The following is a 23,484-nucleotide window of genomic DNA, read 5'->3' on the forward strand; positions in this document are numbered from 1 at the left end:
ACACAAGGCAGCAATGCCAAGGGAGCTGAGTGTGTCCGCACTGAGGCATCAAATCATCAAGCGCAACCTATGTTCAGAGTTCAGTGATGCCCCTTAGTTGTTCAGGATGAGGTTTGAGATATATGACAGGACCCTGCCGCAGGCTGAAGTCATGGAGATCTTTGGAAGTCACAGATTCTGTGACAAAATTGTAGCCTTATACATGGCCAGTGAGGTTGGAAAATACTCATAATATGCATGAAGATCACTTTCCCATGGCACCAGTTTTGAACTAATATGGCATCTTAGAATCACATACCACCCTCAGTCTATGTGTTAAATCCCCACTAGCCTACATAGTGTTCTTGCACTCACATTAAGGGTATCCTTTAACATTGTTATCCTTTAGCATAGTTATCTATGTTGCACTTATTTGTCCACCAATGTAGGTCCCTTTAAAATATCACAAAGCTATTTGAACCAATTTTTGAAACTGAATTTCACACATACTTTATGTAAACATATATTTCCATGTCAGTTCTAAATTTTGTTACCTGTCACTTTTCAATGCTCTAGATATAGCATTATAGACAAGAAGCAGCTAGCAAATGTTTCATCTTAACTAGACCATTCGTTACTGGGAATATATCTATCAGGTCTACCCTTATTCTTGCTCACTCCAAATTAAGCCTATCCAAGTTTCTTTTTCAGTCCTCATGTAAAACTTTAAATTCAAAGAAATATAACAAATTTGAATCTTACTTTTGGCCACTGAACTTCTATACAGAACATATTCATTTTTAAATACATTGATATTTTCTTACATAACACATGTCCTATAAAAAGATTCACACCTTAAATATACAATAACTTAAAAATCTATGCAGAACTACATAATATTTCACAATATTACATGTTTACAAACAATTTTTAAATATTAAGTATTTTAAATATCCCTAGATGACTGTACATCAGAGGAATACATACATTTAGTCTTATAAACTACTCTTGCTGAAGGTACAGAAATTTGTGTACAATATCTCATTACTCAAGGTCTTGCTACTGAAAATACTATTCCCATATATTTCTTTGAAGGCTGTTTAATGTAACTTCAAAATTAATTTACAAAAACCTCTGTATTAAATAATTTCAAAACACACAAAATCTTTCAGATTTGTACTAGCTTTTGAACAAAATTCTGCAATTTCTTCTACCTTTCCAAACCATATGCGGTCTGTTGTTCAATTATAAGTTATAGTCATTCATTTTTGATGTGATGCATAATTTGTGCTGAAAATGTCATCCTGTGTTTGAATATACTGATAAAATATTTCTTTCAACATATCAAACCCTAATCTTCCCTTAAATAATGTGTATTAATTCTGCATTCCACATAACTCTTAGCCTCTGCAATTATCTCTCATAATTACCAATTAAAAACTACATCTATTATAAACTTTTTTAGACATTAATGGAGTGTTACCATTTTTCCATTTTACTGATTTATTTGTATTTATTATTGAATTGAAGCTCTTTGTTTATTTCACAAAACTGCAATCAAATAATATTTAAGGGACAAATCCTGGTCTTCTGCACAAAGCTCAAGTAATGGACTTTCCACCGGGGCTATCCATGGGGGTTGGAAGGAGCAGAATCATATCATCATCAGGAGCTGTAGAACTATCTGCTGCCCATGTGCACCTTCTATGCAATGATTTTATCCAGAGGATCCACACAGTGACAAACACACTGGCTATACACCCAGCCTCCCCAGCTACAGAGAAAGACACCAAGGATCATAGGGCACTGGTCCTCAGCATAGCTTTGTTACATTTATCAAAAATACACACTAGCTTCATTATGCCCTTTTCTTCATAAAGTTCCAAAATAGGATGGATATTGTTTGTTATATTGATACTTGTCCAAATTTATCATGCATAATAGTCTAAAGATGTGCAAATAAGTTAGAAAAGACTCTTTGAGAATATAGATTGTACAACACTTCCGTTTGCTAGCTCTATAAAATGCTTTTTTTCTGTAGGATAGTGAAAATTTAACTGTCAAGATGGGTCTGAATCTGCCACTGGTGTTGGATGAATTTCCCCCACGAGACAGGGCTAGATTGTGACTTTAGGCACAGCCCTACGTGGTACGTAAACTGCAATAACCTTGGGAAATATTGTCACTCAGAGAGATACAGCATGGAGTCACAGCTCTTTCCTTGCTTCTTTCTTGTTCTTGGGGGTAATAAGCCAGCAGTAAATTACTTCTCACACTGTGCTGGCTCAGCTATTCCGGCTATTGAGCAAGTGGTCTAACTTTTTCTAGCCCCTTCTCCACTTGCTTCTGGTAGGGAGGAAGCAAGTGAATTAACCCCACTTACTCCTATGCACCTGACCCCAAGACCTGGGTAACCTGCATTAAGGTGTAAGAGGGGATTTCTTACTCTCTTGTATGGGTTTGTCGTCCAAGTCACAATCTAGCCCAAAGTGAGCAACCTGTTCCATCCATATTTAAGGGCATTTTGTTCACCTATCACTGTACTCTGACATGTATTTGTGCTTTTAAACGAGAGAGTATTTATTCCATCCTCTATCCAGTGCTGTTTGAAAAGCGATTATATAATAAGTCTAGTACAAAAGTAAATCAGGAACCAGGGGACCTGAGATCAGGACTGAGTCCAGCCCCTTGCTTCTTAGGTTGGCAGGACATGGGATCACGGCTGAAACAAAATGTTCAGCCCATTCAGAAGAAGGCCTGCCTTAAATCGCTCTTTAATGCCCTCTCCTGGCCAACCCTTGGAGCAACATTGATGAAGTCCAGACAAAACCACGCCCAGAACTCCTTGGCCGTAGAAAGGATTACCATGGCATGGACTTTGGAGATGGAAGGAAGCATCCTGGAGAACTTCCTAAAGGATATAAAATAAAATGTTAATAGTCCAGACTTTCAATTTTCCTGAGAGCACAGGATGAGAAATATTATCACTTCTGTAATTTATCTCCTCTGATTTGTTGTATAATAGGATGGTATGAGATTTATTTTTTAAAGACAGACCTTTAACTTTCACTTTCCCCCCTCCTCCCACTTCCTAAAGTCCACCTTTCTCAGGCCCAGATCCCATGAAGACCTATAACATCATATTAAGGGGGATTGACATGATTGAATTTCCAAAGAAGATTGCCAAAAATGCTGCTAATTTAATTAAAAAACTATGCAGGTAAATACTTTAAATACAATAACCTTTATCTTATGAGTAAAGAAATAAGTCCTTCTGAAAAAACATTATTAATCAACTCTGTCACTTTCTTTATAGGGACAATCCATCAGAAAGATTAGGGAACTTGAAAAATGGAGTAAAAGATATCCAGAAGCACAAGTAAGTGTGTTTTACAACTATCAATTACTTTCATATAGAAAAATTGTTCATTTCAGACATAAAACACTTTTCATAACAGTTCTCTAACTTGTTCTTTGGATGTTAGGTTATTTTACATTACCGTATGTCAGCAGTCTTTTCATATTTTGGAGTCTATTCTATCCTTCCTTACGTGTCATATAGGGTGGTATGTTGAGTGAAAGAGCGTTTTTACTTAAATTTGCATCCAAATGGCATTTTGCAATATGAAAAATTAAGTCACCATCAATTTATTTTTAACCCCCTTGTATATGCCACCAGTTTCCAGTCATCTTTTGCTTTTTAACTGTGTCTCTGCCCCTGGGGTTAAGACTGTACTTCCTGTTGATCCTATTCCATTGGCACTGATAGTATAGAACCTCTGATAGATATTTCACTTGCTCTTCTTGGTCTCAGTAGTTCAGTGACGGGTGCAGTCTCCACTCTGCTTGACATATAAATAACAGGTAAAACAGAGCATGGAGTGCCCAGCACCTATTGGAGGGAAAGATTTTGCTTTTCTATTCTGCCCTGTGAACGTGGTGAGAGTCCTTCGCTGCTTCCTCCTTGCTCCAGGAGGGTAGCCCCATAGACTGTTCTCCCCCACCTCATCCCCAATCAGTTTAGCTGTACTGGCCAGTATTTCAGGTGGTGGAGCCAAGACTCTATCCACTCTCTGCTTAACTGTTTGAGCAACCCCTTACTCCTATGTAACCTCACCCAAGGTCTGTGGAGGCCACATAAAGGCATGGGGGCAGTGCTGTGCTACTTTCCCTTATAATCTGTGCAGGCCTGCAGCCTGAGCTACAGTCTGGCTCAGAGGATCTGAATAAAGAACCTTGGGAGTGTGGGACCCACAAAGACCCTGCAGGAGGTAAGAAGAAGCTGTCAGGACACCTGTAGTGAAGACTGGCTAGGTCACATCCTTAGCAGTCAGGAGGATGTCACCTAGTGCAATTTTCAAATCGTGTAACTTACACCACCCTTTATATCACCATGAGATTTCTGCACATATTTCAGTCTGAATAAAGAAAAGCTTCAAAAATGTATGTCATAAAATCAACAGAAAAATGACAACTATAAATCAGAAGAAAGTGCCTACAGAAATTAAAAATCTGTTTTAAGCTATTTGAATCGTGTTTTGTGTGTTACAGTGATATTTGAGCTGTATATCTAACATCTTGATTTGTCCTAACATTATCCCCTTTCTAGATGGTTTGAGGGCTTTAACTGGGAAGGGTTAAGAAAAGGTACATTGACACCTCCTATAGTACCAAGTGTAAGTACACTTCTTACTTCTGTCCTTGCCAGTCAATCAGGAATAGTTTGCTTTGTGTCATTTGTGTAAAGTTCCAGTATGCCTACACCTTAGTAAAGGTAATAGTAGCATGCAGCAAAACTTGTCTGAAGATACTTGCCAAAGACCAGTAAAAAAAAATAGATCACTTACGACAGATTTTCTTTTATTAACGTCAAATAAATTTTGTCTTGTGGCCGAGTCTTCATCAGGAGGCCCTGTGATGAAATGTTCTTTCCAGCAGCTGAAGTGGTGTGAGCCTGTCACTACTGAGTTCTTTCTCTTTGCCTCTTCTCCTTCTGCACCACTTGGTTTTTGATCTCTCCACATTTCCTCTCTTTTTTCACCTCCTCTCTCTGTTCTGTCTTTTTGCTCTTCTCTTCGGCTTTCCTCTATGCACTATTTCCCCTTCCATCCCTCTTTGTGCCTCTTTTCAGACATCATATACTATGTGAAGAACTTGTAGACAAGTCAGTTACAGTTAACTGGGAAAGGACTCTAAAGGAAACAGGCTACAATACTAGTTAGTTGCGTTTTGCAGCAGAGTTCTTAGGCCAGGGGCGGGCAAACTTTTTGTCCTGAGGGACGCATCGTGTTTCGGAAATTGTATGGAGGGCTGGTTAGGGGAGGGGGTCGTGGCCCGGGCCCCATCTCCTATCTGCCCCCCCCCCGGGACTCCTGCCCCATCCAACCCCCGCCCCCCCGCCCGTTCCCTGACGGCCCCTCTGGGACCTCTGCCCCATCCACACACCCCTTCTCCCTGTCCCCTGACTGCCCCTGGAACCCCTGTCCCTGACTGTCCCCTGCCGCCCCATCCAACCCCCCCTTCTTCCTGACTGCCCCCCCCCCGGGACCCCTGGCCCCTACTCCCCCCCAACCCCTATCCACACCCCCCGCCCCCTGACCACCAACCCGAACTCCCCTGCCCTCTATCCAACCCCCTTGCTCCCTGCCCCCTTACCACACTGCCTGGAGCACCGGTGGCTGGCGGCGCTGGAGCTACGCCGCCGCCGCCACCACGCAGCACAGAACACCAGGTCAGGCCGGGCTCTGCAGCTGCGCTGCCCCAGGAGCTCACAGCCCCGCCGCCCACAGCATTGCACCGGCGGCAGAGTGAGCGAGCTGAGGCTGCTGGGGAAGGGGGGGCAGTGGGGGAGGGGCCGGGGGCGAGCCTCCCGGGCCAGGAACTCAGGGTCCGGGCAGGACAGTCCCATGGGCCGGATGTGGCCCGCGGGCCGTAGTTTGCCCACCCCTGTCTTAGGCTGATGCCTTTCTGGGAGCTCTTCACCCACAGAGCCTGAAGGGAAGCTGAATATTCAATTTAATCCTTTTCCCATTGTTCATCTTCAGCAACATCAGCATCAGAGTGAAATTTAACGATTGTTAACAATTTAACAATAAAAATCTTATTTAATTGCACTTTGCTACTCACTTCACCCATAGAGTTGGGCAGCACAGATACATCAGCAGATGTCATGATTCATTGTACCAGGCTGTATGACCCTACTTCAGTCCCAAGTTGTTCCTTCTTTTAACTGTGATAGAGCAGAAGAGACCTGTGCCCTCCCCTCTCTGTATGAGATGGGGAAGATGCAATCACTCAGTGGCTGAAAGGATTCTGTACCAAAAAAAATGGTTCAGAGTAAGGGGCACTGCCAGTAAGGTTTAAAATAATATTTACGATAAGAATGGCCATACTGGGTCAGACCAAAGGTCCATCTAGCCCAGCATCCTGTCTTCCGACAGTGGCCAATAACAGGTGCCCCAGAGGGAATGAACAGAACAGGTAATCATCAAGTGATCCATGCCCTGTTGCCCATTCCCAGCTTCTAGCAAATAGAGGCTAGGGACACCATCCCTGCCCATCCTGGCTAATAGCCATCGATGGTCCTATCCTCCATTAATTTATCTAGTTCTTTTTTGAACCCTGTTAAACCCTGTGTTCTATTTATTTACTTCTTAAAGACAGTAACAGATATTAAAACTGATTCTTCTTTTTTTTAAAAAAATCTGTTCATTCTGTTTGTTAACTTTCTCTCAGTTTGGCCGATTGTGGCTCCCACTGGCTGCGGTTCGCCGCTCCAGGCCAATGGGAGCTGCTGGAAGCAGCGCGGGCCGAGGGATGTACTGGCCGCCGCTTCCAGCAGCTCCCATTGGCCTTGAGCAGCGAACCGCAGCCAGTGGGAGCTGCGATCGGCCGGACCTGCGGACGCGGCAAGTAAACAAACCGGCCCCGCCCGCCAGGTGCTTTCCCTACACAAGCGGCATCTCAAGTTTGGGAAACACTGCCTTATGTTGTAGTCCTTAGATTGTGTCAATGCACCCTCCAGATGCTACACTTCAAATAGGGTTGCCAGTATTGGTTGGATGTATTCCTGGAGGTTTCTTTGCATGACATAATCTGTAATTAAAGATTGATCTTTAATTCCTGGAAACTCCAGGCCAATCCTGGAGGTTGGCAACCCTAACTTTAAATCAACCTGGAAATTGATGCTGGTGCAAAATGTAGCAGGCTGCTTAGCAATCCATCTTTTGGGAGCACAGTGTCCTGGGATCTGTATTGGCTACCTCTTATTTTCCAGGCAGAGTACAAGTATTGGCTTTGCTTTAGAAATAGCTTGGAACCTGCCCTATTAAGAGACAACCCCTCTCCCCATGCCATACCACCTCAATTGCATCAGTTGAGATACTTAAAATGGCTCTCCTTTCCTATAAAAGGGGAGCTGTCATTGTGAACTTCTTTGGTGGGCCCTGAGCTTTATAATTCACCCCCTCTGTGGTTTAAAATTGGCCGGTCTGTTGGCATACAGGGCATGCTGCAAGGTCCATCTTTTTTACACTAGATTTTTTGTATGGGAAGAGAATGATAATAACTGGTATTTGTGGGAGTGGTTGGACACTGTTGATATGCTTTGATTTTATGGGTGTGATGAAGTACTCTGGGGGTCTTATTTGATGTTACATCTTTGGTTATTTTCTTGATCTGAGGAAACCACTGGATTTTTTTGCACAACCATAGTTTTTTAATTACATCAAATGCACACAAAGATCAGCATAGTCATTTTTTAATTTTTGTTATACATTGTTTTAGAAAACCTAAATAAATACCCTAGCATTGACAATATTGCCAAGGGACAAATGTATTTGCTCTCCCTCTTCTTTGAAAGCTTTTACTAGTCATATTTAACTAGTGAACTTTTCCATAGATAAAATGTTTTAGGTTTGTGAATGATGTTGAAAGAGCATTGTTTTGAGACAGGAAAAATGGTCTTTCTAAAGGTCCCAAATAGAGATTTTCTTAAAATCAAAAGCAACTGATGCAAACACATTAACTGTTCATTTGATAGGTTGCATCTCCGACGGACACAAGCAATTTCGACAGTTTCCCTGAGGACAATGATGAACCGCCACCTGATGACAACTCAGGATGGGATATAGACTTCTAATGTATTTCTCTTACCTGCTTCTGCCTTGCTGAAGACAGCTTCCTGAGACATGGCTGCCAGCAAAACTGAAGGAATTGGGGAGGATTAGTGCTCGGGGTCACCATGATGCCTTGATTGATGCTGCTACAGTAACTACAGTGGCATTAGGACTTATTGCTTAGATGACAATAGTGCTCTTCACATGTTTTATGTTTGAACTTATAATAGCAGTTGACATGGTGGTCCTGAAGCAAGCCTTTTCACCAGTAAAGAAATATGTTTTCTATCACTGCAATTATCTTGCTATGCTCTAATTATAATTTGAAAGATAATAGTGTAAGATACTCTTAAAGCCAGTATTTTACAGCTAGAATTATCAGTAGGATCAAATAGTAACTTATTATGTACTATAGTTATCTATGGTACAGAATGTGGGGTACTCCCACACTTCAGAGTGAGTTTGTAGGGTCTTTTACTGCAGGCCAGTGTGAATACAAAGGAGGACCACAAAACTATAGGTCAATGAGTTCATGTCAAAGCAGTGCTAAAAGTTGTCCTTTTTTCAAGCAGTATTCATGACAAGACTGAATGTTACCTTTCCTTTTTCTTTCTGACAGATTTTTTAAATTGATACAACAAAAGCACAACTGCTACAGATTCTGTTGAGAACTGTTAAGGCAGGTATGGGTCGGTTTTCGCATACAACTGAGAACATGATGTAACTAACATCTTTATTTTTCTTTTGGTACAATAAATATTTGCATGAAAAAATCATAATTACTCATTCTACATATTAAAAAAACTGTGCTTAAATAATGGTCCTAGAAATAGAATGACAACAACCAACTGGTCTTATTAATTATTAGAAATAAAGACTGATCTTAAAATAACCCTTAGCTTTTAGAACCCAAGGAGGAAAATCTCAGACCCGTAACATACTGTATAGGTGCTATGTACGTCTTTCATCTGTGAATATAAATGTTCAGCAGTCAATAAGCATTTCAGAGATATGTAGCAAGAGACATCATCTTTAGTGATGCTCTAAAAACAGAGAATCCTTTAAGTCTCCACATTTGCATCTTCTCTGCTTTTACTCTGCAGTATTTGGGAGCCATCATAGTATTCTTACTTTTCCTGCTTCTTTAAAAATATATCAATACCGAGGCAGTTTGCAGATGACCTGGCTGTATTTTTTATCACTATATTTCAAAATGTAACTAAACCAATGTTTTCGGTTACAACACAGTATTATAACAATGAATCCTAATACTCTGCCTGGAATAATGGATGGGATTCTGATGGCACACCACATAAATGGAAAACTAATGTGAGAGCAACACAGGTCTACTGCATTTGTGTGAGATCTGCTGGCACATATATTTGCAGTACACAGACACTTCAGTGATTATCCTGAGGTGCTGCAACGGCTACACCACAAACTGCTATAAAAAAAGAGAGGGGAAAAGGATACTATAGGCCTGAATTCTTTTCTCACTTACTTCAACTGCTTTTACATCACTGTAACTCCAGGACATCAATGGAGTCACTCCTGATTTACAATGATGTGAGAAAAAAAAATCAAACCTTATTTGCCAACTAATCAGAGATGTGTTAGATTGAATGTAAGTTTACCCCCTCACACTTATAAGAGGCACTAGTTTTCAGAACTTGCAATAGATTTTACCAGGGCCCCATTATATTAATTCGAGCAGCATATGATGCCACATCTGATTATACCATGTTATACAGAGTCAAAATATGTGACTTAATTTGTTGTACTCCAATGCATATATATATATATATATATATATATATATATATAAAAGCCATTAAAAGATCAACATTTCCCACATTTGGTACCACACAGTTATTATGGGTATCTCCTGTTCTAAATTTACGGGAAGACTATGGTAATCCCAAATAACTGTGCAGTAACAGTTAGCAGATGTTAAGTTTTTTGTGGTGACCACTGTACATTAGCATATTAATGGCATACATGATTTTTCAAAGCATGGGAATCTAGGATCCGATCTTATCCCATTGAAATCAACAGGAGTTTCACTACTGACTTCAACAGGAGTAGGCCCCTAGTTAAGATTTTGTGGCATTTTTGTCTTTACCCTTAAATACAGGAGAGGCAAATAGTAGGGGATTTATCAATAATAGAATGCCTACCATGAATACATTTTAGCAGCTTTTCATATTCATAAGGACATTGGTTTAATAGAGCATTTTAAAGATAACATTGTCAAATAAGTAGAATAATGAATATACCAACATCATGTCTACAATTTGCCAGCAGACTAGAAAGCCTGACTTACCACAGTTCCCTTTAACTAATCTATTTCATTTATTTTTACAGTTACATATAGTAGGATAAGGCAATATCAGCAGCACAACAAAACTGCAAATTACTTCTGCTATTCATTAATCGTGTGGCATTGCATTAAGATTTGTACACTTTGAAGCAATCATAAAAATAATAATAATTACATCTACCAGGAACTACTTGTATACAACAAGTATACCATATACTTAATTTTAAACATTTAACTTAGGGATTTAAAATACTGTCTGAAAGCAGACACTAGATACTAGGGCTAAAACAGTCTCATAGTCATCTTAGTAAAAAAAAAAAAAAAAAAAAAAAAAAAGGGAATTCACCTTATTTCTGCATTAAAGCTGGATCCATCCACCCCCATTGTCTGACATGGAGTGATGTGGCTACATTGGACAGTGAAACTTGTTTAATTTGTTAACTGACTTTTTTGTTATATATAAGAACATGAAGAACAAGAGTTTATCATCTGTCTCAATTCTAAATAGTTATTATGGTATGAGTACTTGGAATTCAACTATCAGTTACAATAAACTGAAGAATTGCCAAGAGAAAAGAGCATCACAATATTTTTTGGGTGAACTGAAAACATTACAGGAAGAATGTTTCAAAATGAGTTTGTTATCAATTACTTTTGTTTGTTCCTATCAGTTTTGTCCCTGTGCCACATACAATAATATCCGAATCCTATGGCATGCAGTGTATTAATACAAATTTGTTTTGATATAAATCTTCATTCAACTTTCATCTTCTTTACCACATATATTTTAAATAACTTAAATTATCATATGTATATGAATAACCCCTTCATTTATAATTAATATATTTGATTTACATATATACATTCACATAAATTGATTGCCTCAGTATTTCCACTTGTCTTTTTTTCTTTATGCCTCCTTTATCATATATGGAAAGATGATGTATTTACATAAGGAGAAATCAGCTACCATATTTAAAACAAGTGTGTTAGCATTGGGTTCATAAGATACAGATGATCTGTAGCTCATTACACTGCTGCATTATTCATTAAAAAACTCTTATTTAACAATAGGACCATAAGCAAATATTTATGTAAATAGATATTTTCGTGTTGATATTTTGTGGTACTCATATAACTTTTTATTTGGAGTTCCATGGCATTATTACTTCAGTTTTCTTATTTGTAATGTAATGTTTTAGATCAAAGTAGACTTGAATTAATGTCATAATTGTCAGTATTATTGAACTTTGTCAACTGTACTCTTATTCATCTGTTCCATAGTTTAGAACATGATCTAGCTATTTGGCATTGTTGCAAGTGCCTTAAATTCATGGCATCCTATAAAAATACAAATTTGGTGTTATGCTGCATGACAAAGACAAACACACCTCAAAATGTTGTCCTTTCTTAGCTTGCTGCGTTTTACAGTTCTTTCTGCTAACAATTTATAAGCCTTTATTATATAATATTGATGAATTACAGAAATGATGAAGTTGTTCTCTTATTTCTGTTAAATGTACCAGAGCTGTGAATCTGTTAATGAGATACAGCGTCATTTCTGTGAAATGTATAAATGTACGTGCAGGTCAAATTAATATATGACATACTATCAGTCTGTATACAGGTATTCCTGTTTTGCTAAGCTGTGCAGATTTAAAAAACTATAGTGCAGTAAAGTTCTAACATATCATATTTTATAAACTCCATTACAAATGTTCCACACAGACAAATGATTAGCAATTAACTGTAATTTACACCAAACAAAATCACATCTCAACGTGAAACCAATGACTACAAAAGAAATATCTTGTTGCACCACTCAACAAAACAGGATCAGTGCTTTATATGAGCTCTTGTATATGCAAATCATTTCTGAGGCAAGCTCTCAACACACCTAGAAAGCTAAATATTGAAAGTATGTTATTAGTTCTCTTCTTCCATAACTGTCTACTACATAAACAGACATAGCACTGAGACTTTGACAATTTCTCAAATGTTTCAGGCTTTACTAGCAAAGGGAAATTTCATTCAGAGTTGCCTACCATACTTATTCCAATGTATGCTGTTTTTACACTGGTTGTTTCTTTTGTATTCTTATGGCTATAATTCTTTGGTTTTCTTCTTACAATGGATTCTACATGAAAGAGTTTTTTGTTTGTCAAAATACGATGTCTGTCATCAAATGGTCATTGACCAGTTGCACTCTTTTGATGTAGATTTAAGAACTTTTTTTCATAAACTTAACTGCTTTTGTTTTGCTCTGTATTTTCCCTGCAGCTGTAATTACTGAGTGCCTGTTGTATACTTTATAGAGTTGAAATAAAAATAATTACTTTTGAACATTGTTTTGATGTGTTCTGCAATGTCAGATTTCTAGTTTTGTACAAGTTGTAGTTCAAATCAGAATCTAATCATATTTTATTATATTGTATGATATAATGTGCTGACACATGATCTAACAATTGTTAGAAAGTACTTCTAGATTGATTACTCTTAAAGCATTAATGCAGCCATATCCTCATCATCTAAAATAGATAAAAGGTGACTATGCTGAAGAGGTGAGATGCCCATGGTGACTGAAGTGTGATGTTTCATTTGAATATCACAGGTATGTTAGATGGCATACTTGAATGTATTTATGGTACCATCTATTTATGTGTGTGTACAATTAGAAAAGTAGAGGTAAATAACTCTTTTACAACCTCTAATATATGTGTCTCTCTGTCTACATAAATATATATGTTACATGCATACTGAAAACAAATATACTTCCAAAAGAAGTAAGCTAAATCCCAAAGGATACTGTTTGGCCATAAATAGTATATGTTCTACGAAAATGAAAATAGATTGATGACGATAAAACAAAAAGTAGTCTGTTATGGCTATCCCTTAAGGTACATGTCTAGAGATAGTGACTCATCAGCCATGGACAATATGCCAGGAAAATGTGGATTACTTCAAACCTACCCACAGACAACGCTGTAATGTAGGTCTCAGCTTTGTAATTAGAATGCCACATGAGTTTTGCAATGCTGAGGCAGGGGTGCTGGAACTAGAGGTTTTGGGGGTGCAGCAGCATCATCAGTTGTTCCCATCATATACAGGATGTTTTGTTCAATGGCTTTCAGCACCCCTACTATATAAATTGCTCCAATGCCACTGTGCTCAGAATATGAGGAGTTACTGCCTGATCTCATCATCTCAGTAGTAAATGTGGATCTTGCAAAATAGCAAGATTAGGGTCCATGTGCTAAAAGCTCAATGTGTACAATAGCTGCCCTTCCCTATTGAGCAAATCATTTACGCATCTGTGTAAATCCCACTGAAATAAAAGTCAAGCATATTCTTAAATGCTTTGCAGCAAATACTGAAGAAAGTGAAATAAAAATCCAAATAACAGAAGCTATCCTTGAGCCCCCCAGTAAGGAACGCCCACCTTGAAACTTGATATATGGGGAGATACTGAGAAAATATCATGACTGATTTTCAGGATCTGGTTACTACAAATGTTGCAGTTTTTAGACAGAGCCTTTCAAATAGGGACATTTTTATCTAAGTAGCTCCAAGTGATTTACAAAATTAAATGAAGTACCCCAATAGTCCTATAAGCTAGAAAAGAGATACTGCATACAGGGATCACTTCATGCACTACTGCTATGCAGACACATCTGACATAGAATGCAACAGCTGCTTTACAGCAACAGTTTAGGACATGAAGTAAAGATGAATTCAGTTGAAAATTACAAAGATAATTTAGTGTCATCACATAATTACCGGAATCAGATTTTGGCCAGAGGTGATGTTAGCTATTCTATGCTAAAAATAACACGAAGTCCTGGGTTCTCTATTGACTATACAAATGTAAGGATCGTGGTTTCACATCTCATCTGAAAAACAGCAACACAATACATAAAACACCATGCTCCAACAATGTTTCATCACTGACTCAAAGAGAAGTGTCTTGCCTACACCACTTCCTGCAACACCTGATGTGTTCTTTGAAGGATGCCCATCCAATTACTGACCTGGCCTGATCCTGCTTTGCTTACAAGATCTGACAATACCCTAGCACAAGGTAACAAGAGTATCAATAACACTGTATGTGGGTGGTCAATACTGTAGTTCTAATTAAAGGGTTGTATCTTCTGAAGTAAACACCCAAGCCTTAAGGGAATTAGCATTTATGATCTGCAAAGCTTTGATGAAGATGGTATAGTTACAGTATTTTTTAACCTAATTTTACTTTCAAAACCATCTTTTAATACCATTTTCATGCTGATGATAGCTTAATGATATTTTTATCTAACCTTAGAAAAGGAAATGAATAAACTGCACTCCCTGTTAATACAGAAAGTCTGTTCAAAGGAATCAGAACGAATTAAGTAAATTGGCCAGGTGGAAGGAAAAATAATACCTGCTGGAGCCCCCCACCCACATCCACTAATGCATTTTATGCCACCACCATTGTGATATATCATTCTGTTTTAACAGATGTCTGCCTGCATCACATTAAAAATGTCACTCCTATTTATAGCTTGGAGTGATTCCCATAATAAAGCCCAATCCAGCTTCAGATGAAAACAAAAGGAGTTTTGCAGTCGACTTGAATAGGAGTGGAGTCAAGCCCTAAGAGACTTACATTATAGCAACAATGCCACTCTTGAGCAATGTTATTGAATGGTTTTTCAAGTTCAAGTTTCAGAAGCAAAATAAATTCTCAGTAAGAAAATCTATTCTCTTATATTCACACAAATTAAATGCCATCAGTTAATCACCCAAATGCAAACACTTTTCCACTCTCTTCTACAATCTGCCTGCTGATAGGGGGGGAAAGGGATCTCAGAGAGAAATTCACTCTGGATAGAGGAGACAACTATCCCATGAAGAATAGTTATAGAAAGTGGTTTTTCACTACCTAGCTCCTCCTTTTTCCCTCATGAAAGTTGTCATTATATGAAGCTTATGAAAAACCTCCTGTGTACCGAGGGTCCTGAGCCTTCACATCTCTGGAGATACTCTGCAAAGTTATGTACTATCCCCAAGTCACTGTACATTAGTGTCAGGAGAAACCGTGTGCAGTACTGTTCCGAGGAATGGAGCACACAATTACTAGATCCAGAACATTATTGCTGCTATCCTCAAGACAGAGTTTATGGATTATAGCATCAAACAGTAAGTATATAAATCCCCAATAGCCCCAGCCCTTATGGTTCTCAAGTTCCATATTGGATTCTTTCTCCGCCACTTGAATGAATTATGGTAATAAAGTCTCCTTGTTACTTAGTAACTCTCAATCCCAACTCATTAGAGAATGCCTAACCTCCAGCAACTGGACAAGAGCCACACAAAGAGGGTCCCAGGTAACCAGTCGCAGTATTTTTTTGCTTCATTTTACTTTCAAAACCATTGTCATGCTGATGATAGTTTCAGCTGACTAGCTTGTTATAACTGTCTGCTAGGCTTCCCCTACAAAATTATCAGATTTAGCTACATTATTTTTTCCTCACTCCTCCCTCTATTGGAATTGCCTGACTAACAATTTAAGATCCTGCCTCCTGTTGTTTCAAATACTTTCAAGGTGTATTGTTGTTTAGTGAGCTAATACTCAAATTTTAGAGTGGAGATGCCCCTAGTGTCAGTACCGGATTTACAATAGCGCCAGTGGTGCCAGGCCCACATTTGGAAGGGGTCCATAATGACTACTTGGAGGCCCACAAAGGGTTAATTCAGCCCTGGCCACAGCCAAGCAATGTGCTGCAAGGTGTGCTCGGAGTTGTAGTTCACATGAAGCTGCCTTCCACCGAGGCCCTTGGACCTGCGCTGCCAGCTACACTAGTAGTCCCATAATGCCCAGCGCCATCCTGTGAGCTGCCCCAGTTGAAGTGAGTGGCAGGGAATGGACCAAAAAAAAAAGGGAAATGGTGCAGGCAGAGGGTTCCCAGTGCTGGGGCGCTGATCCTGCTGCGCCACCCTACCCATGGGGTAGGGGCTACTGGCTCAGCCCCCCCGCTCCGAGTCTCCCCCGCTCACCTGGGGTGGCAGCAGTGCTGTGACTCTCACCATGAGGGCCCCCCCCCAGAAACTCTGATGCCGTGGGCTCCTGGGCACCGTCTTGACCTTGCAGCTTCAGCCCCGGGGGGGGGGGGGGGGTGTCCCTGGCCACCACTGGGGGCAGCGTGGGAGAGGCTGGTTCTCTGTGGCTCTCAGGGCCAGAGGGGCGGTGACAGTGGGGTTGGCTGCCACCACCCCCTGCCAGTGAGAATGCCCAGAAACTTCTCCCCTGCACTCCGGGGAGTGGTAGAGAGCAGTCTGGGGGGAAGGGGCAGTTGTGGGGCAAGTCCAAGTGTGAAGGGAGAGCCAGCGGTGACTCCTTGGGGAGGGGGTAGGAGAAGTAGGGTGTGAAGGTGGGGGTTGGGTGTGGAAGGGGCAGAGGGAGGGGAGTCTGAGTTGAAGGTGGGGTTGGCTCGGGGGGCGGGGGTTAGTAGAAGGGAGGGTGACAGCCCTGGGCTGAAAGTGTGGGGGGGTGGGCAATAGCAGGGTGATTGAGGAGAGCCCTTGTGTGAAGGTGGGGGCTAATTGTGTGTGGGAGGACAGTAGGAGGCAGGGGGGAGGGCCAGATGTGAAGGTTGGCGTGGGGGCTTGAGGCTAGATTGTGTTGGTAAATTGTAAGTGCATGTGTACCTGTCTGTCTGTCTGGCCCTTTCTCCCTGCAAAAGACAGGCACCAGCAATTTTCCTCCCCACTCTCCAGCCCAGTAACTTTACTGTTTCACTTAAAGTCATGAGGGATGGTGAGGCAAAGGGAGAAATAGGCTAAAGAAACTTTTATTTTTAATATTTAAACATTATTATATCAAAGTAGAAAATCCAGCTTTCAAAAAATGTATTTACGAAACATCACTTTAGGTGGCGGAGGTGATGTGGAGATGCAGGTGCAACTCCACTGACTGCTACATCCGGCTTTTCTATGGCTCATAACTGTGCTAAATGAACATTTGTGTTCAGGTCCCCAAGCAGGCCGTGAGTGTTTAAACAAAAAAGACAAACAACTCCTCCCACACAAGTAAACCAAAAATCAAGACTATTCTGGGTATACTGATGATTGCCCACTTTGTTCTCTATGGGCTGAATAGAGGTCTCAATCAACCATGGCTTCAGATATCTTAGTTTTTGAATAAATGTTTTCATCCCCATCCCAGCAGTACCATGGCACCATCATGCTCACTACATGGGAGCCCACAAATATGTTTGGCGCAGGGCCCACAAAAGATTAATCCGACCCTGCCCAGCGTTTTGCAGGTGTTTTGCAAGCTGACGCTGAACGACCACAGGAGGGCGCTGAGAGCGTTACTTTTCACTGTCCCCTGCCAGACAGTGCCCTGCAAGTCCCCAGGAAACGCTTCAAGCCAATCCGCCCCATTCCGTCTCACACAGGCAGAGGGCTGTGGGTCTGTTTGGCCGGCCGGAGACTGACACTGCAAGCCAACAGCGCGCACTGCCGTGTGAATAGATTTGCGGCCAGGCAGATGCTGCCCCGAGGCTGTGCTGAGCAGAGTGGCTGCGCAAAGCCCGAGCAAACGGACTGTTTGGGGCCTCGCCATCCAGGCTCAGCTGATTAAGACCTGGGGTCCCCGGCGCCTTTGATCTCCGCTCATCAAAGCGAGCCCTCAGCAAGCCTTGCTTGACACGCTGAGCAAACACAGTCCCGGCCCCAGAGACGGCGCTGAGCCCTGTCAGCTGCCGAGCCAGTGCGCCGGACGCCGCGTTGTGCGGGAAGCCAGGCAAGCCGGGTCCCCCCGCAGCCCCAGCCCGCGGGGCCCAGAGGGCTGCGAACCAGCCCCACACGTGGAGGGAGGGAGGGCACTGCCACGTGCCCAATCGCACCGAACACCGCGCCATGGGCGGGGGGGGGCTGCTCTAGTCTGTGTGTAACGTGCAGGCTGGCACGGCACCGACCCTGCAGCGCTGCGCAACGTGCAGGTCGGCACAGTTCCGTATTAATGAAGCGCGAAGGGGGAGATTAGCCGGGCACGTTACTGAAGTCCAAGCCCATGGCCAGAGCCTGTGCAGCGCAGCCCGCTCGCTTCCGGGGCTCCTAAGTAGCCAGCGCGCCTCTTCTGGTGCACGTCCTGGGCAGGGCAGCCCGAGCGGCTAGCTCTGCTTGTAGGTAACCGAGGGGCTGACTGGCTTGATGTGGAGCCAACTGTTACAGCTCTGCAGAAGCACAGGGCTGGGAGTCTTATGGGAAGTGCCGCAGGGTGGCCCCAGGGAAACACTGCGCTAAATGAGAGCAGAGAGGCGGGAATACCCGCCTTTTAATGGATGAGAGCGCGCAGCCAGGGCCGGGAATAAATGATTCTGGGAATAAAGTGATAACTCTGTGTGTTCTTGGGAATTGATTTTACTGTTTGAGGCCTTAAAGGTTCCTAAGGCAAAGGGGCTCAGCTATCAATGCTGAGTAATAGAGCAGCTAATAGGGTACATTAACTGAGTCCTGTAGTGGGAGCCCACCTAACCATACAGAGGGGAGACATCTTTTCACACCTCAGCACCCTGGTTTCCCTAGGTGCTCCATTATAAAAGAATACTTAACCGTGCAGCATAGGCAGTTAGACACCAAAACCCAGAGCTGAAGAAGCGCCCTGTGTATGCGCCAAAACTTGTCTCTTGCACCCTGTTGGTCCAATGAAAGATACTACCTCACCCACCTTGTCTCGCTAATAGCCTGGGGCCCACACAGCTACAACACTTGCAAAAAAGTGTGCGTCAGACATGCCCCCCTGTTCAAACAGATTTTCTTCCTCATGGCAAAGCCCTAATGTGCTATGCCAAGTCTTTGTTTATTTCCTATTAGCCGAGATAAGCTTGCCTGGAAAGTTTAATCTCACACTACAAGGCCCGATCCTGCCTCTAATTACACTAGTAACCCTAGAGCACTGAACAGTTCCTTTGAAGTCAATGTGCGAGTAAAGGCTACAAATCCAGACCATCGCTTGCATACGCCACAGTGGGATGATGCAACGTGTTTTTAAAGCACCAAACAGCACTACTAGCCCATTAAGAGCGGAAGGGGGCTTCTTTGGTAGCTCAGAGCCTGCCTGGCAGGTGGAAACCTCACAGTCCAGGCCTCTTAAATGCGCAACGCTCCCCAAAACCAGAGGGGGCGAGGCAGGCTCGCTCAAGAACCATTGTTATGAAATCCTGGCCAAATGGTAGTAACAATATACAAACACTTGCTGCTGCGGCTATCTAACATCCAACTAGAGCGGGGGAAGCACGGGAGCGCTAATAGTCAAGTCGCTCCGTCCCCATGAGGGATGTTAAGGCACCTCTTTACAGCAAAGGCTTATTTTGTAACTTCGTCCCTTTGCACTCTGGAGTCAGAATAACCCTTTAATTTATAGGAGTACTTGTGGCTACAGCCCACTGCATCCGAAGAAGTGGGCTGTAGCCCATGAAAGCTTATGCTCTAATAAATTTGTTAGTCTCTAAGGTGCCACAAGTACTCCTGTTCTTTCTGCGGATACAGACTAACACGGCTGCTACTCTGAAACCTTTAATTTATGTGTCACCAAGTGATGAACTATTAGTGCTACCCAGTGCCTAAACGCCTGTTAAAAGGACCGGCAGCCGCGCCTTATCACTACGTGCTAATCAACCTAGATTTGCTTTAGGGGGCTTCGACCAGATACTTACTTTGGCAAACGGTTTTCGGCAGCTTGGCGCTGCACTGGCCTTTGATCTCCGTTGTATGTTTAACCAGCGTCTCCCGTTACCCAGAGGGGGCAAATGCTGCCAGTTGAGGAAAGCATTTGAATAAAGTTAAAATACGCCGCTTTATATGGGGACTAGACAGCTTCGGACTCTACCTCCTCTTCCTACATTTGTACAAGATAACCCATCCTTGCGCTAATTTGCAACTAACAGATGCCAGGCTCCCTCTAAATATCCCATCAAAGGGTAATTAGAAAGCGTGGCCGCCATTCTTACGCATCGTTTGATGTGGAGATTGGGTGTGTTTTGTTTTGTTCAAAGAAGATTATTTACAGTGAAAAACGGTAACTCAAACAGCACCCTCCGGGAAAACGATTGTGCCTCGTTAAATGCCATACTGACACCTAACAGAGCCGAGTAATGTTCGGCTTCCCCCCCGAATACACAAAAGTCCACATTGGAGTTACTAGTAACGTTGATTGGGCAGCTGATACTGGGCACAGGCGACACGCAGCGGCCCGGAGGGAGGGTGGGGGTTCGGCGCTGTGTGACAACATGGTTTAAAAGGAGGGATTTAATTAAGTCACAAAGTGTACGCGATTCCCACATAACAGGCAGCCCCTGGTGCCCGCAGCTCAGCGGGAGACGCTGCTCGGAGCCGCAAAGAGACTTGTGGAAGCAGTTGCCTGGGAATTCATCGATAATTGCCACGGCGGCGATTGCGAAACCCCCCTCTTGGGGTTCGGCCAATGAGGGAGGCTTTGTGGGGGGCAGCAGCGCAACCCCCCGGCTCTCTTTGAAATCCCATCTCTGCCTGTGGCGCCCTCCCCCCACCCCTTAGGGGCGGGACCACGAACCAGCCCTCGGGAGTATAAAGGCAACAACAGCCAGGCAGGTAGCTACCAGTAGCGAGTAGCTGTGCGGAACATCCCCCTGCGCCACCTAGGGCTTGCGGTCTCCAGGCGCGCCCCAGCCCACCAGGAGTACAGCTACTGCGCGGGTCCCTTACCTCGTGCGGGGCGGATCTGACCCCTTGGCTTCAGCTCGCTGCCGCTTGGAAGATGCTGCTGGGCGCGGCCCGTCTTTGTGTGGCGCTGGCGGCCGCTCTGTGCTGCTGCCCCTGGGCGGTGTCGGCGTCGAGTGCCGGGTTCGGCCCCAGCCTCCTCAACTCCAACGCCATCAAGAACCTGCTGCCAGGCGGCGGCGCCGGGCTGGGGGGCTCCTCCGTCAGTGCCGCGCCCGCAGACTCGGCCCTGCTCGAGGGGGGCAACAAGCACCAGGCCGTCGAGACCCACCAGGTATGTGACCTCCCCGTGAGCGGGGCTCCTCTGCCCCCCGCGCGGCGAGCCCACCCCCCGCCTCACTGGCGCTGTCTCCCCCTTGCAGCCTTACACCTGCTCGGAGGACGAGGACTGCGCCCCGGACGAGTTCTGCTCCAGTGCCCCGCGCGGGGCCGGCCCCGCAGTCCCGCTCTGCCTCGCCTGCAGGAAACGCCGGAAGCGCTGCCTGCGCCACGCCATGTGCTGCCCGGGCAACTACTGCAATAACGGTGAGGGGCGGGGTGGGGAGCGGGGCCGTGCCGCGCTGTTTGGGGGGGCTGCCCCGGCCTGGGTGCAGGTGCAATAGCTAGACTCCCAAGGGCCGTGTGTCTGCGCCACTGCGGGGAGCACCCGCCTGCCCCATAGCTGCGCACATGCTTATGTGGCAGCCTCGAGCGGGGCCCTGCTGTTACCCAGGCTGTGCTGACTCCTGCCCCTTTTCCCCTCTCAGGGATCTGTGTGCCATCAGAGCAAGGTCACTTTCTCCCCGGGGAGATGGAGGAGACCATCATTGAGAGCTTCAGTCCTGACCATGGAATCCCGGACTTGCATCCCAAAAGGACCACATCCCCTTCCCAGCTGCATCACCTGAAAGGTAAGGGGGCCTGGTGGCTCCTACAGTAGCAAGTGTAACTAGGTGGGGGTGGGTTAGCCTCAAACCTTGCTTAGGCTTCCCCCTATTCCTGCAGTGTACTAAACCCATGTGTAAAGTGCCTTTTAACTAAGGCACAGCCCAACTGAGGTGTCTGCCAGAAATAGCACCGGAGAAAGCACTGAGGCTAAATGCAGCCATCCAGCTGCTAGTCTGTGGCTCTTCCCGCCCCCCACCTATTTTCTGACAAGCCCTAGACAAAGTCTGCCTCCTATACTGCAATTGCTTGCTCAAGTCTCTGCTGTTTGACTCTCCTGCAGTCAGACAATTTACCACAGGCTTTTAATCACTTTCTCCTTTCAAAGGTCAGGAAAGTACCACCTGCCTCCGCTCTTCAGACTGTGCTGCTGGATTGTGTTGTGCGCGTCACTTTTGGTCCAAGATCTGTAAACCTGTCCTTAAGGAAGGCCAAGTATGCACCAAACACCGAAGGAAAGGCTCTCATGGCCTGGAGATCTTCCAGCGATGCTACTGTGGAGAAGGTCTGTCCTGTCGGCTACAAAGAGATTATGCAACTACCAACTCTTCCAGACTGCATACTTGCCAAAGACATTGAACACCACTCCTCACTACATAGGATGGACTTTGGAGAGGGTTTCTGGGCAGTGCATTGTTTGTTTTGGCAGCTCATCTCTAAGGATGTACCGATTCGGAGGTTACACTAAGTACTCTGCTATTTCCCCTTCCTAAAGCTGGAGTATGAGGCTTGTTTCTTTAAGAAACTTTCAGTGACTAATTGCAGTAAATTACTGTGTTGTAAATACTCAATGTGGCACTTAACTGTACATATTCCAGAATTTTAATTTTTCTAAAGGTGCTGCATGATCTCTAGTCTGCTATTGTGACACATTTTGTACACACTGGTTTTATATCTTCCTAAGTCTATGAATTGTCCATGTGGAAGTGAAATAAATAACTTTTTTTTTAAAACACGACTGGCATTTACTGATAAATTTCTCCCTACCTCTGGTCTAAATGAAGACCCATCTAAAGGCAAGCTTAAATCACACTAATAGCTTAACTTTACAAAATGATGTCCTATATGGATTTACACTTGTCAGAAACAATGATATGCATATAAACTGAGATGTCTCCTTTTCTTAAGGCTCTGCATAGGAAGAGGTCCAGAGCTGGTTAAATAGGAGTGAGGAGGCTCTATGAATGGTGGTGGTCTCTATGCCATTTTTCTCAATTCAATTGACCTGGCAACCATAAATCCTAAGTTGTGGGTGCTCTTAATGTGGAGGAGAGAATCATCTTTTCCCCACATGCATGCATTTGCTTTCACTACCTGTGTTTGTTCTGTATATAAAAAAACATAAACAAGTGCTGTTGCCACAAACAAAATACATTCTATATACTTCCCATCTATGTGGGGATC

The 23,484-nt window shown here is 43.4% G+C and overlaps 2 protein-coding genes across 3 annotated transcripts in view; both read left to right on the forward strand.

Annotated features, from left to right (window-relative positions):
* PRKG1 (protein kinase cGMP-dependent 1) overlaps positions 1-8,119 on the forward strand; it is a 944,545-nt gene extending 936,426 nt beyond the window's left edge. For both annotated transcript variants that reach the window (XM_065407822.1, XM_065407820.1), the window contains exons 15-18: positions 3,077-3,199; positions 3,296-3,358; positions 4,589-4,655; positions 8,021-8,119. In XM_065407822.1, coding sequence (XP_065263894.1) covers positions 3,077-3,199; positions 3,296-3,358; positions 4,589-4,655; positions 8,021-8,119 — 352 coding nt within the window. The remainder of the gene's footprint in view (positions 1-3,076; positions 3,200-3,295; positions 3,359-4,588; positions 4,656-8,020) is intronic.
* Positions 8,120-21,193: 13,074 nt separating this feature from the next.
* On the forward strand, positions 21,194-22,659 carry DKK1 (dickkopf WNT signaling pathway inhibitor 1). The gene is made up of 4 exons (XM_065408431.1): positions 21,194-21,430; positions 21,519-21,681; positions 21,903-22,046; positions 22,409-22,659. The coding sequence occupies exons 1-4, from the start codon at positions 21,194-21,196 to the stop codon at positions 22,657-22,659; spliced, it is 795 nt and encodes a 264-aa protein (XP_065264503.1).
* The last annotated feature ends 825 nt before the right edge of the window (positions 22,660-23,484 follow it).

This window comes from Emys orbicularis, chromosome 7, assembly GCF_028017835.1.
Source record: "Emys orbicularis isolate rEmyOrb1 chromosome 7, rEmyOrb1.hap1, whole genome shotgun sequence".
Classification (NCBI taxonomy): domain Eukaryota; kingdom Metazoa; phylum Chordata; order Testudines; family Emydidae; genus Emys; species Emys orbicularis.

What these genes read in the sequence shown, in the direction of transcription:
- DKK1 (XM_065408431.1), top strand. Translation starts at nt 21,194, where the DNA reads ATGCTGCTGGGCGCGGCCCGTCTTTGTGTGGCGCTGGCGGCCGCTCTG. An exon ending in AGGCCGTCGAGACCCACCAG is followed by an intron (nt 21,431 to 21,518) that starts GTATGTGACCTC and finishes TCCCCCTTGCAG; the next exon opens with CCTTACACCTGCTCGGAGGA. An exon ending in CCAGCTGCATCACCTGAAAG is followed by an intron (nt 22,047 to 22,408) that starts GTAAGGGGGCCT and finishes CTCCTTTCAAAG; the next exon opens with GTCAGGAAAGTACCACCTGC.